This window comes from Carex rostrata, chromosome 23 (assembly GCF_964058835.1).
Source record: "Carex rostrata chromosome 23, lpCarRost1.2, whole genome shotgun sequence".
NCBI classification, from domain to species: Eukaryota; Viridiplantae; Streptophyta; class Magnoliopsida; order Poales; family Cyperaceae; genus Carex; species Carex rostrata.
This window is the reverse complement of record NC_135940.1, coordinates 3,622,227-3,637,669: the sequence shown is the minus strand read 5'-3', so window position 1 is coordinate 3,637,669 and position 15,443 is coordinate 3,622,227. Positions and strand designations below refer to the sequence as shown.

The window sequence follows — 15,443 nt, the reverse complement described above, 5'->3', positions numbered from 1 at the left end:
TCTTTTTTATTTAACAAAAAGATCACGGTACATATGTAAGGAGCTTAATAAATCAGATCGTAGTTTTATTTCATATGATTTCTAAAGTCACTGCAGAGTGGGTCCCCATATAACTCTAAATTCAAAACTACTTTAATCCTAAACCCTTTAACAGTAACCGGGTCCACCCCGCAGTGACTCTGGGGCAGGAATTTTCTGCACCCCAGGGGGGCAGGAGATCTGGTTCCCAATGAGAATAGGTTATTCTTGACAACAAGCTATTTGGTGTTTGGTTGGATTAGAATAGTTAGAATAGAAAATCAAATTTGTTTGTCTTATTAGAACAAACCATTCTCACAAAAAGTTGGAACAAGCTATTCTAATAAAACAAATACTAATTTTGCTATTATAGTTATTATAATATTGCAACCAAACATACTCAGAGAGCCGTAATCCTTTTTTACTTGCAGCTTATTTTTGAAAATTTTCATATGATTAGTTAAGAATTAACCAATCTATCAGACAAAGGCAGAGGTGGAGCTACCCCTATACATTCCTATAAAGTCATTGCCTACTTCTATTTCGATCCATTGCCTACCTCTATCACAATTTTCCTTTAGTTGTGACTTGATTCGGTTATTTTGTGTCAATTTTGAATTTAATAAAACTGAGTTTTATTGATTTGGAAAGTGAACAGAGACTCTTTGAAAAAGAAAGATAATTAGATATTTCTTTCTAAATAGACTTAGATATTTGTCCATTACGTGTAAAAATAGAAAAAGAATATATTTGTTCACAGAGAGTCAGAGAACCATAAAACATCTATAAATTATTTGAACCTTAACCATTGTGCATTGCTATTTGAAGATTTTAACATACAATGAATATATTTATTTTTAAACTATCACAAAAATTATCTTAATCACAAACTATAGTAAAATAAAATAAATTTTAACTTAGATTTTTTTTTTATCAAATTGTTTAAAAAAAAATCATTTTTAAGAAAAGGTGTATTGACAATTTTAAATTTTCATTAAAAAATAAAAATTAATAATAACTATTCTTTAATAATTTATTTTTTGTATAAATTGGACAAAAAGGAAATTCAATAATTCGTCCAAATAGAAAAGGAAACTTTAATTTGTCCAGAAAAATACTTTGTACCAAAAGAATTTTTTTGTCAAATAGATTGGATGCACTTCCGTGAAATCTAGTATGATTACACTGTTCATTGATCATGCATGAATTAATCTGGTAGTTACCCAAAAGACAGTCCAAGAAGAGAGTCCCAGGAAGGGCAAAAGGTTAACACGTCTTGAATAAAAGGCAAAATTGTCAAAAAAAAAAATTACTTTCATTAAACTTTATTTTTAGGTGATTTAATTAAAAATGAAAATATTTATAAAATGATCAAGTTTAGATGGAAAAAATAATTAATTTTCAAACTTTGACGGAGAAATATCTAAATCAGCACAACTTCATGGTATATATATAAATTTCTCATATATAAATAAGAGTAAATAAGTGTTATGAATAACATTGAACCTTTCGGATTCGGACATTCAAAAAAGAACGGAACCCGACATCATGCGGTCCCCAGAGGAACACAGTTACACTTGAACACTACTAGTCTCTCCCGGAAGCGTATCCTCTGCGGAGGTTTTACCTGCAGAGCTGTGCGGTGCTTTTGATGTGGTCCGTTCGTTTCGAATCGGACGGACCAGATCAGATCTTGCCCGAATTTTAAAAAAACTCAAAATTTGGTGAACTCTTAATTCAGTCCGTCCGATCCGAAACGAACAGACCAGATCAAAAACACCGCACAGCTCCGCTGGTAAAACCTCCGCAGAGGATAGCGTTGCAATCTCTCCTGTGCTACATCAACGTGTATCAACGGTCACCCAATCAAATCACACCTTCTCCTCTTATCCAACCAGTCCCAAGCTCTGACACCGACACGGCGACACCTCTCCTCTTCCTCCTCTCTTCTCTCTTTCAGGCGCGGTTGCGCGCGCACCAAATGCTACACCAGACTGCCGTGTCTCACCTCCAGTGCTCTCCCTCCCCCAATTCCTTCTCTCACTCTCGCTCTTGCTTTCCCTGCTCCTGTTCCACAACACCACGAACCCATTCCCTGCTTTCTCTGACCCGTCACACCACTCTCCACGCCACCGCATCCTCCACATCCAACCCCGACGAAACCCTTCTCTCTCTTTTAGAAAGCCGACAAACCGACGAAGCCTACACCTTCTTCTCTCGCCTCCCTCGCCTCCCCAATTCAGTCTGTCTGTCCCGCCTCCTCGCACAACTCTCTTACAATGCAAAGAACAAACCAGAGGCTCTCTCCCGTGCAAAAACTCTCTTTAAAAGGGTGGTCTCGGCTGGCGAATTGCACCGCCTCGATTGCAATTCGCTTGGATTGCTCGCATGTGCAGCTGGACGTGCTGGACATGCTGAGTTTGCTGCCTCGGTGGTGAGATGGATGCTGAAATCGGAACTGTTGCCACATGTCAAGGCATGGACAGCTGCAGTATATGCACTTGGCAGTAGAGAAGCCTCCTCTGATGCATTAAAGATTTTTCAAATGGTTATGCAAAGGATCAGACGAGAGCGTGATGCTGACATGGCCAAGTCTCGTTTAACCATGAACTCAGGTAATTAAATTGTTGTAAAAAGTCTTATTACTCTTTGTACATATGTATACTGGTACACTATATACTAATCAATACCAGTTCTGTTTTTGTCGCAACAGAGCTTTCCAATTCCCTGCCTGACACAACTGCATTTAATACGGCATTAAATGCTTGTGCAAACATTGGCGACATCAAATCATTCTTGCAAATATTTTTAAATGACATGCCTGAGTTTAAATCCAAGCCTGATATTGTCACCTACAACGTGGTTGTCAAAATGTGCGCAAGAGCTGGGAGAAGAGACCTTGTTGTAGCCACTCTAGAGCGTGCAATAGATGCCGGGCTTAATCCCGATATGTCAACTTTTACATCAATAGTGGCAGCCTTCATAGGATTCGGTGATTTGACCACGTCCGAGAAAATTATACAAGCCATGCGAGAGGGCCGTACCGACATTTGTCAACTGTTAAGAGAACAAAATGTCAAGAATGAGGAAATGGACAGTTCCTTGTTACATGATGAGTCGATTGCTCTTCTTGAGAAGATAGTTAAAAGTGAAGGGGCTTTAGAGGGGCCAGCACCGGTATTGTCCAAAGTGTACCAACCGAATGCAAGGATTTATAGTACACTCATGAAAGGTTACATGAAAGTGGGACGGTTAGATGATGTGGTTTGGACATTACGTGCCATGAAGCAAGAACCGAACCCAGCAAGCCGTCCCGACCATGTCACATACACCACTGTAATATCCGCACTTGTAAATGCTGGTTCCATGGAGGAGGCCAGTGAGGTGTTAGATGAAATGAAACAAGCACGAATCCCGGCCAATCGGGTCACATACAATGTGCTCATAAGAGGCTACTGTAAAAAGCTTCAACTCGACAAGGCGAAGGATCTCATGCGTGAAATGGAGGCAAGGATTGGTGTGCTCCCGGATGTCGTAACTTACAACATCTTAATAGATGGTTGTTTACTTATCGACAATATTGCCGGCGCATTGGCCTACTACACTGAAATGAGAGAGAAAGGCATTGCACCGAGCAAGGTAAGTTACACGACTTTGATGAAGGCATTTGCTTTCTCGGGCCAACCAAAGGTCGCACACAAGGTATTCGATGAAATGAAGAACGACCCACGTGTTAAGGTCGACCGAACAGCCTGGAACATGCTTGTATATTCATATTGCAAAATGGGTCTGATATCCGAGGCCAAAAGCATAATTGAACAGATGAAAGAGAACGGCATTATGCCGGACACGATAACATACGGAAGCCTGGCAGATTGCATAGCCGCTGCACGAAAGCCAGGGGAGGCTCTACTGTTATGGAACGAAGTTAAAGAGAGGTGTGAAGGTTTGCCGGCTTTGAAGCCCGACGAACAGCTTTTGGCCCCGCTTGCTGATGTGTGCGTAAGAGCCGGGTTTTTCAGAAAAGCATTAGAAATTGTGGCATGCATGGAGGAAAATGGAATAGCACCAGATAAAATCAAGTACAGAAAGATTTATATAGAGATGCATTCTAGGATGTTTACGAGCCCGCATGCGTCACAAGCTAGAAAGGATAGGAGGAGAGAGCGGGCGAGAGCGGCAGAGGCGTTTAAATTTTGGCTCGGTTTGCCGAACTCGTATTATGATGGTGCAGATTGGACCTACGAACAACCACTTGTAGACAACGAAACCAATTCGGCACCATAGAAATTATCAGTTATGAGATCATAGATGATGCTTTCTAACTTGTTGAAAGTTTTCGAAGGAACATAGTTTCTGAACTAAATAGATTTTGTACTACTAATTTGCAAATTCTTTGAATTGTCCTGGACAAATCTAGGCCGTTGATGGCCCAAATTGAGTATACAGCACACTAGTAATAAATCGTATACATAGAAAAGTTTTCAGTTTTCATTAAGCACCTGTATTTTTTGTTTCTATTTGTGTGTGGTGGGGAACGACGGTTCGGGTAGGGATGTAAATACTAGAGTCATGTGTCGTACAGTAGGTCAGATTATCAAATTGAAATGAACGATCATGCCGTAGGTACGTCGTGTTCAAACATGATCAACTACGTCTAAAGTTCGTGTGCATGGACACGTGACTCGTATGATCACATACTATAACTAGACCGGTCCATGCACTGTACCATGCTAATTTTTAAATGAATGGTCACATAACTCACATCACGCAAATGACCGTGGCACAAGACACACAAGTCACGACACATAACTAACGTACGGGCCACGTTGTACTGTTGTGACTCACGACATGATTTTTTTACATGCCTTCAGGTAAAATGCGATTCTTATAATGGTATGAAAAATAATAACTATTGAGCTTTTATTCCTTCATGGATTACATGAAAAACGTAGTGCCATTATTCAGTTTTGCTTCACTGACAGGAAACTAGAATTAGCATGAAATTGATTTTGTTAGCCTATCTAAAAGTCCTAACCATACAACAGGCATGAGCTGGAGGGAGAAAAAAAATATTCTTCTACCGATTTAGTATAATCAACTAAATACAAATTCAAAATTTATCCTGCTAGTTGTCATTGAGCATCAGAAGGCGGTGTGGTTTTGGAGTACTTGGTACAATCGTACGGTCCGATATCTTGCGCTTTCCTTTTAACCTGAAACAAACGACCAATTTTAGCATTGCTGATAATCAACGATTGTAATGTCAGTTGGTACCAGAGTCATGTCAGAAGGTACATTCTGGTACCAGAACTTAACAGCTTGGCACCATCCTGACTAAAACTATCGTTTAGAGAAAAATCACAGCCAAATGTTGATTCTCCATACTGTAAGAAGCCTAACCACTGAATAAATATTTCATTTTGTTTTGGACTGTTTTTTTATTTGTGGAATTTTTTCTTACTATTTTTTAGATAGGTACAAAATCACTGTTTTTCGATGGTCCAGAATCTTTTGAAAAACAGTGATTTTGTACCTATCTAAAAAAATAGTAATTTTTTTCCAGAAAATATAAAATTTGGTCTCTAAGCATATACTTTAGTGGAGATAATATTGAGTGGTTTGGAATTTGAAAACGGAGATTAGGATGAGAGGCATGATTGGGGCACAACAAATGGGGCATTTTAGCTCTACTCTAAATAATTTTTGGGGAAAACAAGGCAAATGAAAGGCCCTCTATGTATATTTAGTACTAATACTGCCTGAAATTCATTTTTCCATCAGTCCTAAAGAACTTGAGAATTACGTGGTACGTCAGGTTATTTTTTCTATCTAACCTATGTAAAATGCTAGCGCATTAATAAAGGATTTACCGGTGACCAAGGGCTAGGTTCTGGAGCGGTTTTATCTGGGGGTGAGTTTTGCACAGGGCCTGTTTTCTTTTCTAGAATTTCCTGCATAAGCACACAAGTAAATAAGAAAGGATACAGCCATTCATATTGCTTTTTCCTAATATAAAACTGAGATGTAACTTTATAATGTAGAAAAAATGGGATCTTTGGGAAAAAAATATATATATATCTGGCCAAGTCACTCACAACATATATTAGATATTTATACACTAGCATGCAACCATTACTTAAGTGCTTGGACTTACTGTGAAGTAATATAATCAACTAAATACTTTGTAATTTTGCCCTATGCTTGCTAATCTCCTTTTAGTTTTTGCACAAACACAAACCAAACTTACTAGTCATGAAAATATTCGATCGCATTGATGTTAAAACAAGGTATAGGAATAATTTAATCCTTTGCTTAGATTACTCGTGGTTTGCAATTGGGACACTACTCGGATGTGCAAATACAGTACAATGCTGGGCCTAGTTTGTAAATACAGACAATCGTATCAGGTATAGCAAAAGAAACATAAAAAAATATTAAAATACTTACCTCCCCATAGGCCTCAAGAGCTGCTAGCCACTCCTCAGAAAACGGGACCAAGTCCGTCTGAAATTTTGGAATAGTTCTACCCTTGCTTGACTCCTCAGAACCTGTCTCTTCTCTGTACACCAAACAGTATAAATGTAATCTCTAGTTCATAAATTTAGCTTTCTTAATTAAAGGGTATACACATTTATTGAAACCCCCTACCCCCGCCTCTCTCCCCCAGAAAAAAATAATAAACAAACATAAAAGATAAAGAAAGAAACATAATTATATTCAACTCATAAAAAAGTTGAGACCAGTTGAACCTCCATGCTTTGTTGGGAATTTGGGATGTATATGAGACATTTAACATTTTATATTTTTCTGTTTTACAAGGGTGAAATTGTAATGTTCTACAGTTTTGTCAGCCTCATATAAATGTCTTCCCTTGAAAAAAAAAAACTCAAGGTCTAAAACTTACACTTTGCCTGCTTCAGGCTTCTCATCCTCAAAAGATTCCTTTTCCCTTGTGGCAAGTGAAGATCCCAAATCTAACTTGAACCTTTTCTCAAGTGACTTTTCCTTGCATGGTGAAAAGTCACTTTTGCCCCTCTGAGTTCTCAATGGTGAAATTGAAACCTTGGCAACACTTGGATTGTGTCTGGTTGTATTCTTATCTTTTGACGAGCATGTTTCAGGTGGAATGCGGTTGCATGTGAATGAAGTGACAACAACTTTCTCTTGTCCTTCACAGACAATATCAGAATATCGCGTGTGCTTCACACCAATGGTATCGACTTTAGACTCAACATCATTTGACTTGTTTATAACCACATCAACATCCATACGAGACAAAGAAAACAGGACCAAGTCCGTCTGAATTTTTGGAATAATTTTAGGCTCACTTGACTCCTCTGAACCTTTCTCTTCTCTATACACCAAACATTATGAAAGCAATTAAACATTTATTGAATCCTCCCCTCCCCTCACCAAGAAAAAAAATACTAGACAAACATAAACTATAAAGAAAGAAGAGTGAGTCTATGGTACAATGCATAGCACATATTGGTCCGTAATACGGATCAATATTTTTGTTTTCAAATTCTTAACGGTCAATCCGAACCGTTCAACATGATTCCCATATGAATATGTATCTGCAGACCAAATTTTATATTTTTTAGAATGTTTTTTCTACCTATCTTAAAAAATAGTACAAAAATTCTAAAAAAGATAAAATTCGGTTTGCAAGTACATATTCATATGGAGATCATATTGAATGGTTTGGATCGACAATTAGAATTTTAAAAACGAAAATATCAATCCGTATTACGGACCAATCCGTGCTATGCATAGTACCATAGACTCACTCAAGAAAGAAACAGAATTATATTTGACTCGTAAAAAAAGTTGAGGTCAGTTGAACCTGTATGCTTTAATGGGATGTATATGTGACATTTTATATTTTCCTGGTTTTACAAGGGTTGTGGTTTTCCTAAAAACAAATAAGGTACTTACACTTTGCCTGCTTCAGGCTTCTCATCCTCAACAGATTCCTTTTCCCTTGAGGTAATTGAAGATCCCGAATCTAACTCGAACCTGTTCTCAAGAGACTTCTCCTTGCATGGTGAATAGTCAGTTTTGCCCCTCTGAGTTCTCACTGGTGAAATTGAAACCTTGACAAAATCACCTTGGGTTGTATGCTTATCTTTTGATGAGCATGTTTCAGGTGTAATGCGGTTGCATGTGGATGGAGTGACAACAGCTTCCTCTTGTTGTCTGTGCTTCATACCATTGGTATTGACTTTAGAGTCGACATCATTTGGCTTGCTGATAACCGCATCCACATCCACATCCATAAGAGAACATTTTTTGGACAAAACGGAGTTTTGTGTAACTAGAGTTGCGACAGTCTCCTCCCCTCCACAGATTCTATTCTCTTCCTCTATGTGATTTACATCATTGGTATCGCCATTTGAACCCGCATCATCTAATTTGGTTACAACTGCATTCTCATCTATAGAGGAACATGCATCCGTTAAAATGGAGTTGCTCGTATGTTGAGTTGTTTGCAATTCACCTCTCTTGGTTGAGATGCAACCAAGAGATGCGACCAATTTCTCTCTTGGTTCCATTGAACTTTTTTTAGACTTTTTGATGTGTTTTGTAGCAGTAGGATTAACCATAGGTCGATCAAATCTCATCCTTTGCGGGATCTTAGATTGAGGGAAGGTTCCTGCTGTAAGCTTTGTTGAAGTATCATAGCCAATGTGAGGCCGCCACTTGGAAAGAGGAGGTTTTGGGAGAGAACTAGGCATGCCTGTAAGGGTTTTTTCTTTGCTCTTCTCGCTTTCAGCTGCAGCATTTCCCTATAAAGTATAAAATCTCAGTAACAATTTAGTATAAAGAGTGAGCTATGGTACTTTGCAAAGCGCACATCAATCCATAATATCAATCCGTATTTTTGTTTTCAAAGTCCAAATAGTTGACCCAAACCGTTCAATGTCATCATCTGAAAATGTACTTGGAGATTAAATTTGACACTTTTTTTTAATTATTTTTGCTATTTTTTAAAATAAGTAGAAAATCACCTAATTCAAAAATTCCAGACCATCGAAAAATAGTGATTTTCTACCTATCTAAAAAAATAGTAAAATAAAAATCTACAAGTAAAATCAGGTCTCCAACTACAATTTCATATGGAGATCATGTTGAGCTGTTCAGATAGACTATTTGAACTATGGAAACATATATATGAATCCAAAAGTATGGACCATCTGTGCTTTGCAAAGTACCATACTCTCACTATACTATAAATATTACCATACAGGTCATTCTTGTAAATTCCTAACATATTACATCATACCTGTGCAAAAAATCCAAAAGAAGGAGAAGGCCTACGGAGTCCCGATGGTTTAATAGTAAGTGGTGCATTTATCGGTGCCTTTGGAATAGTTTGAGAATTCATCTGGGATTTGTTGAAACAAAGGTAAGGATATTATATAACAGAAATTAAGTATTAATGAACATAAATGAAATAGCTTCTTATATATGTAACAGTTATTATCGAGTTCTTTATTTTGCATTTTTCACTTACTGCAGCACTACTCTCGGCACCAGTTGAGGATTTAGGTGGAAAGAGAGGCTCTTTTTCATGAACTGATGGGATGCATCTTGGACCATTGCTATTCTCCCCTTTAATAGTAAAAAATAGCGTATATATTATTAAAAAAAAAAAAAGGAGGCGAAACCAAAGTCCTAACAAGACATTAGAAATAGTACCTCCTCTAGCAACATTTTCTTTATTACTGGAAACTCGTGAAGTTGGAGTGGTACTCCCCTGTATGAACTTTTGTACCTTTGGTATGTTACCAGTTGCGCTCGGATTTGCAACCCTCTTTTGTGTATAGAAAAGGTTAGGGTACACACGCACAATAATATTAAAATTTTGTGAAACATCTGAAAAATATAATTAAAATTTTGAAATGTTAAAAGGATATTGACTTATAGTTGGTGGTCGTAGCAAGGTTTTTGTAAAAGATTCGCTTCGCTTCAGCTTCTTAGTGGCCTGCAAAGAATAAATAAATAAGTTCTATGGGTTTTGCAATTTAGCCCTGAAAATTTGGGTATTGCACTTGCACGTATCCCCAAGATTAAAATCTGTTTGTTCAGCCTGGATGAACTTATTTTTGTATAACACCCAAAAAACTTACATTTTACTATACCCAAGAGATGAAGGATCAATATCAAGGGTTTAATGAGAACTTCCTGAAAAATTTGCTATGGCCCTAAAATGCTAATATAACTGGCAAAAATTACGACATTTGCAAAAGGCACCCTATGCAGTTCGGTATATTAGCTGATAGCACAAATCATTATATATTAATCTGATGAAAAGGTGTGTTAAATTAAACTGTGACAAAATTATATTCTTTTCCCCACACTATTGAGCTAACCAAAAACTGTAGTATTTTGTTTCATTGGTCCTTGTGTTTGGAGTCTTGGTAATATTTGCTAATGACCCGAAAACAAATTGATTCCAAGAATCTATTATGGTCAAAACTAGATCCAAATTTGCAAAAAGAAAACTCCCTTCAAACCTCAGGTGCTTTTTTCTCTCGCCTTCTGAGTGCCTCTGGAGTAATGAACAGCTTTCTACCAGCATGACTCCCTAATTCTGATTTCATTTGTGATTTGCTATAGGAATTCTTAACTGCTTCATTCAATACGTGTCTTTTGCTTGATTTTGTGGACCTATTTGATTCCTCAACAGACCCACAAATGTGAGAAAGCTCAGCGGGTTCAAGTACACCTGGGATGTACAATCAAACAAACCAAGAGTTGAATTAGGCAGTTAAGCTAATCAAGGATTGTTCTACCACCAGAGATATACATTCTCTATTCTAAACTAAGACAAACCATTGAAGAACACTACTAGATGGTACTCAGACAACAATTATCGGTACCAGATGTTGAACTAGGTACATGAGGAAGAGGTACCACCAATTTGGTTTGATGTCAATTAGTTCTGGTTTCAGGATAAAGTAAGAATGAGTAATTTGTGATCTTTATCTACAAAATGTTGATAAATTCCGTATGAAATAATCGTCATTTGATATAAGTGTATCTCAATCATGATTTATGTTCTATTTAATGAGAACCTATTGCTTGTACAAATCTGTATGAATAGGTGTATCATCTCTGCTACCACATAATTCTGATATGTATCAAATCCGTAATTTGCACCAATTAGTTATGGTTTGATGCCAATTAGTTTCTGGTTTCAGGTAAAACAAACCATTAGGCGCTCGTCATACATGTCAAAATGACTATGACAAATCTCTTGCTTTTTTCTTTATCTTTGAAACTACCTTCTTCAGTGAAGAAAGCTGGGTTCCATGCCAAGCTCTTCCGAAGGTTAAATCCTTTCTTTTTTGTTCTCTTTATCGATTGAGAGGCCCTTATATCAGACACCGATATATCTGAGATATGTTCGGGATATTCAGGAATATTTTCTTTATCTTCCATCTCTTGAATTGATCTCAAGTCTTGCTTCCATGGCATTTTATCTGAAATTAAGCAATAACACGAGAAAATTACATAAATTTCAACATGATTTACCGTTTTACCGTTGCTCGTCCTATTAAGCAATATCAAACGTGCAGTCAAATTCATAAATTTGCACAGGAATTTGTACAAACAAACTGGTGCAGTAGAACTAAATCCAAAATTAGGTCAAGAAACCTAGCAATGAAGTTAATTAGAACTTTGAAAAAAATGTAAATGACTATATGGATTGATTATCATGCAGCCTATTTCACCAAACTAAAAATGCATATTGATTTCACAAATTTCCGAAGAAAACAGTAGCAACTCGGTCGCTCAATTAGACTATTCCAAGTCGCAAAACCCTAACTCACCATATCTAACTGTCGAGGGTTCAATGTCTTCTTCTTCCTCCTCTATAATGCATCGGAGGTTCGTCGAATCGGATTCCATCTCTGACCTCTCTCGCTCTCTCTCTCTGATCGAATCAGATCGCACAGCTCGGCGAAGCGCAGGGGGTCTTGTTCGCCTACAGCGACTAATTAACTTTAAAATTTCAAGCACCAATCGAGCGGGAGATGGTGTCTAGATCTGGAGAGACACGTGGACGATTAGGATGGCTCTTTAAGTGGAATTTTTCTGTTTAGATCCAGACCGTTCGATTAGAATCTGCACAAATGTTGAAGGCCCGTTCATTTCACTTCAGGCCGGATTGCCCGGATTCTGATTGGACGGTCCAAATCTAAACATAATAATTCCGTTACCGTAGAGAATAAGGATTCTTAGCGCTTTCAATATTCAGGATCGGTACAGAATTTATAGCGTCATCACAGGTTGTTGCCACGAGGGACCATAAGGTCCATAACCTTATCATTATATTATATAGTATTAAATTCATAACTCAGGAATAATTTATTTAAGTTAAAAATTTAAAGAATTTTTTTTTTATGCCACTCCAAACTTAAAAATTACCAAATTGCCATCTCAAAATCTAAAATCATTAAATTGCCACTCCAAAACCATTCAAATTATGAAATTGCCCCATTTGTACATCTAATATACATAATTAATTAAATTTATTTTGAAAAATATTGTATTAAAAACGTATTTTGATACCTCCAATTTTACCCTTCAATTCAACTAATAAACTTCTAAACTTTATATCTCCAAAACCCTTCCTTTCACCCTTCCTCCGTCTCTTCTTCTATCTTTCCCCTTGCCTCCGCCTCTCTTTCACCATAAATCCGAAATCAGCATCTCTTGCTCCGAAATCAACCCCTTCACCTCTCCGCCGTCTCTGCTCGGCCTATCTTCGCTGTCTTGGTGGGTAAATACGTTTTACAAATAGATGAAATCAATTTTTTCAAATATTGAATTATGGGGTTTTGGTGGATAATTGGTGCTATTATGAATGGCCACAACCCTCTCATTCAAAAAAGAAATAAAGCGACATTTAGATTTTGGCCAGCTTAGTACCGGTATCTACTGTACCAATGTGGAATAACTTAGCCACAATTGAGTCTTAACAAGCTATATTGTTCAAACCTTAGGCAAAACTGAAGTCAAATCAGGCTTGCATGAGTATTGAAAGCACATAACTGAGGATTACTTGCATAATTGATGGTCCTTGAGGGATGTTTAGTCATAAATTAGGGGAAAGTAACGCCTTGGCAACTCTAATTATAGCAATGCTTTACAGAATCTGTTTTACAATAACTCTGTTTGTTACTTGTAGGATCTTTAGTTCAGCTAGCACTTATTCACCCACCAGTTCCCCATGTTGCTACTGAAAATTCAGTGTCTATACATAACCATGAGACTCAACATGCCTTAGAGGCATGCGACATGTTTTATATTTTCTGATATTGCAATGCTGTACATGATGTTTTATATGAGCTGCACCAGAAATAATTTCATTTTTTTCCTTTTATGTATAGTGATGACGACAATGAAGTTTTGCAAAGGGTAAACTAATTAACGATAGCTTCACATAATTTACAGATTCAAAAAGGTTTTGGAAAGGGTAAACAAAAAGCTTACGATAGTGATGACGACGATGAAGTTGATGATGAAGCATCTGAGTAGTGTTGTTAGAGTAATTATGCCCAAATTTTGTTATCAATAACACATTTCTTTTGTTATCAGAAGTGGTATCAGTAAGCAAAAGGCTTACTTTTTTGTTAGGGACCTGATATAGCATGTAAGATACTGGTTTTGTGCACCAGCAATTTGATGTAAGGTGCTTTTTTTTTTTTTTTTTTCTATTATGAAGATGTAACACTGATTTTTTTTTTTTTGCTATTAAGTAGCTTACTTCTATAAGCAAAATTGTATGTCTTGTATGTCATTTGGTAAGAGAAATACCAAATATACATTTCCTTGTCAGACATTCATTTCGGATACTAATCAATGTTGTGTCATGATACATCTAAGCAAAAAGATGTCGGTGCTAATTGTCATTTTGCAATAGTGGCATTTAGGTTGTTACCTGCTTTCAATCAACTAAAGTACAAGTAGTAATATTACAAATTGTAGCAGCCAGAAGTTTGCAATAATTATTTAATTAGAGTTCAAATTTTCATGCCAATTCTAAACAGAGATAGAAGTTAAGAGGAATTTTCAAATTTATGTAATTTTCATTCATTGATTGTAAAATGTACAATTACATTGATGTATAAAAAGAGATGCTTGTCTAAGATCCTGTCTTGACTAAATATGGTTTAGTCTCTTAATTAGAGTTCTAACCACCTAATTGAATCTCTAACAAACTCTCTAACCAACACTGTTACATCTTCACAACTTCTGATGTTATGTGCTATCATAGCGGTGATGCTGATGTGCTATGGGTTTGCTCCAGTATGTGTGCTATCATAGCACTGATATGCTATGGGTTTGCTCCAGTGGTGCTACTGACATGTATTCTCGTGCTCTATTACCAATGCCACGGACGATCTCTTTGAAAATTTTGTGTAATGACAAGTATAAAATGAGACAGAAATTAGAAATTCTATTTCAAATTTACAAATAAAAAATGACCATTGATTAATACTCACTTAAATAGCAAGTTCTTCTATAATATTTAATGCAAAATGCATCACTTAGATTTGGATCTAGTTATGCACTGATAGATAGAATTCCAAGTAAATGGCCGAAATCTTTTCTTTGATTGTATTACTGCCTTGGATGCTCTATACCAGCATTAAAAGACAGTATATCCTGAAGTAACAGTTTTGGCCTTTTTTTTATGCAGCATCTTTCCTGTCGTGACCTTTCCTGTATATACCAGAACTTGTTTCTTCGTTTATTTAAATTGTACACTGATAAATTAGGATGGGTACGATTAGTTGCATTTGATCCAAGCAATACTTGGTTTTGTACTGGGTCTTCCGACGGAACAATAAAGATTTCATGTTAAATTAATTAATAATTTTGCATTTCATGTCTTTTAGTTTCCTTATGCTACCTAGTCTTAATTGTAATTGTTAATTCCATAAAATTGCTTCATTACAGCCTGTCACTCAAAGAAATATTGTCTTGTCGCATTACATTTAATCAACCGCTTCAAGGTAAAGCAATAAAATCAGAGACAATTGATCAACCAAAAAATAGAAAAAGAAGGAAAAATTGAAGACACCTGTTGCTGGCGGGCGACTTGATCCCATAGCTTGGAGGCTTTAGCGTGAGAATCAGAGGAGATACTGAGCGGTTGAGTGCGGCAGAGGAGAGACGAACAGGAATTGGAGAGCGGGGTCGCTGAAAGAGGGGATCGTTGGTTTGGGGTTCTGGGGATCAGGCTGGCGGCGACAAAGGGAAGGATGGAGCGAGAGCGTCGGAGAGAGTCGGGGTCGAGGGAGTGTGTACGCTTCCTGATTTTGGGAGGGTAGCGAACTAGGGAGGGAGCGAAACAAAAAATTTGACTGGAAGGGAAGGGGACTGGAGAGACCAGTTGAAATTTT

The 15,443-nt window shown here is 37.1% G+C and overlaps 3 protein-coding genes across 3 annotated transcripts; 1 reads left to right on the top strand and 2 right to left on the bottom strand.

Moving 5' to 3' along the window:
* Nucleotides 1–1,877: 1,877 nt before the first annotated feature.
* Nucleotides 1,878–4,512, top strand: HCF152 (Tetratricopeptide repeat (TPR)-like superfamily protein). The gene is made up of 2 exons (XM_078324743.1): nt 1,878–2,633; nt 2,732–4,512. The coding sequence occupies exons 1-2, from the start codon at nt 2,000–2,002 to the stop codon at nt 4,303–4,305; spliced, it is 2,208 nt and encodes a 735-aa protein (XP_078180869.1). The 5' UTR covers nt 1,878–1,999; the 3' UTR covers nt 4,306–4,512.
* A 397-nt stretch (nt 4,513–4,909) lies between these two features.
* Nucleotides 4,910–9,903, bottom strand: LOC144574472 (uncharacterized). The gene is made up of 8 exons (XM_078324429.1): nt 9,724–9,903; nt 9,539–9,636; nt 9,308–9,409; nt 7,960–8,810; nt 6,926–7,375; nt 6,469–6,580; nt 5,892–5,972; nt 4,910–5,234 (listed from the first exon to the last, which is right to left on the bottom strand). The coding sequence occupies exons 3-8, from the start codon at nt 9,407–9,409 to the stop codon at nt 5,154–5,156; spliced, it is 1,677 nt and encodes a 558-aa protein (XP_078180555.1). The 5' UTR covers nt 9,539–9,636; nt 9,724–9,903; the 3' UTR covers nt 4,910–5,153.
* On the bottom strand, nt 9,870–12,039 carry LOC144574473 (uncharacterized). The gene is made up of 4 exons (XM_078324430.1): nt 11,862–12,039; nt 11,313–11,510; nt 10,542–10,753; nt 9,870–10,009 (listed from the first exon to the last, which is right to left on the bottom strand). The coding sequence occupies exons 1-4, from the start codon at nt 11,938–11,940 to the stop codon at nt 9,914–9,916; spliced, it is 585 nt and encodes a 194-aa protein (XP_078180556.1). The 5' UTR covers nt 11,941–12,039; the 3' UTR covers nt 9,870–9,913.
* Between the last annotated feature and the right edge of the window lie 3,404 nt (nt 12,040–15,443).

What these genes read in the sequence shown, in the direction of transcription:
- LOC144574472 (XM_078324429.1), bottom strand. Translation starts at nt 9,409, where the DNA reads ATGAATTCTCAAACTATTCCAAAGGCACCGATAAATGCACCACTTACT. An exon ending in CTTTTGGATTTTTTGCACAG is followed by an intron (nt 8,811 to 9,307) that starts GTATGATGTAAT and finishes TATACTTTATAG; the next exon opens with GGAAATGCTGCAGCTGAAAG. An exon ending in AACCTAGCCCTTGGTCACCG is followed by an intron (nt 5,235 to 5,891) that starts GTAAATCCTTTA and finishes CGTTTGTTTCAG; the next exon opens with GTTAAAAGGAAAGCGCAAGA.
- HCF152 (XM_078324743.1), top strand. Translation starts at nt 2,000, where the DNA reads ATGCTACACCAGACTGCCGTGTCTCACCTCCAGTGCTCTCCCTCCCCC. An exon ending in TCGTTTAACCATGAACTCAG is followed by an intron (nt 2,634 to 2,731) that starts GTAATTAAATTG and finishes TTGTCGCAACAG; the next exon opens with AGCTTTCCAATTCCCTGCCT.
- LOC144574473 (XM_078324430.1), bottom strand. Translation starts at nt 11,940, where the DNA reads ATGGAATCCGATTCGACGAACCTCCGATGCATTATAGAGGAGGAAGAA. An exon ending in ACCCTCGACAGTTAGATATG is followed by an intron (nt 11,511 to 11,861) that starts GTGAGTTAGGGT and finishes GCTTAATTTCAG; the next exon opens with ATAAAATGCCATGGAAGCAA. An exon ending in GAGAGAAAAAAGCACCTGAG is followed by an intron (nt 10,010 to 10,541) that starts GTTTGAAGGGAG and finishes TATTCTTTGCAG; the next exon opens with GCCACTAAGAAGCTGAAGCG.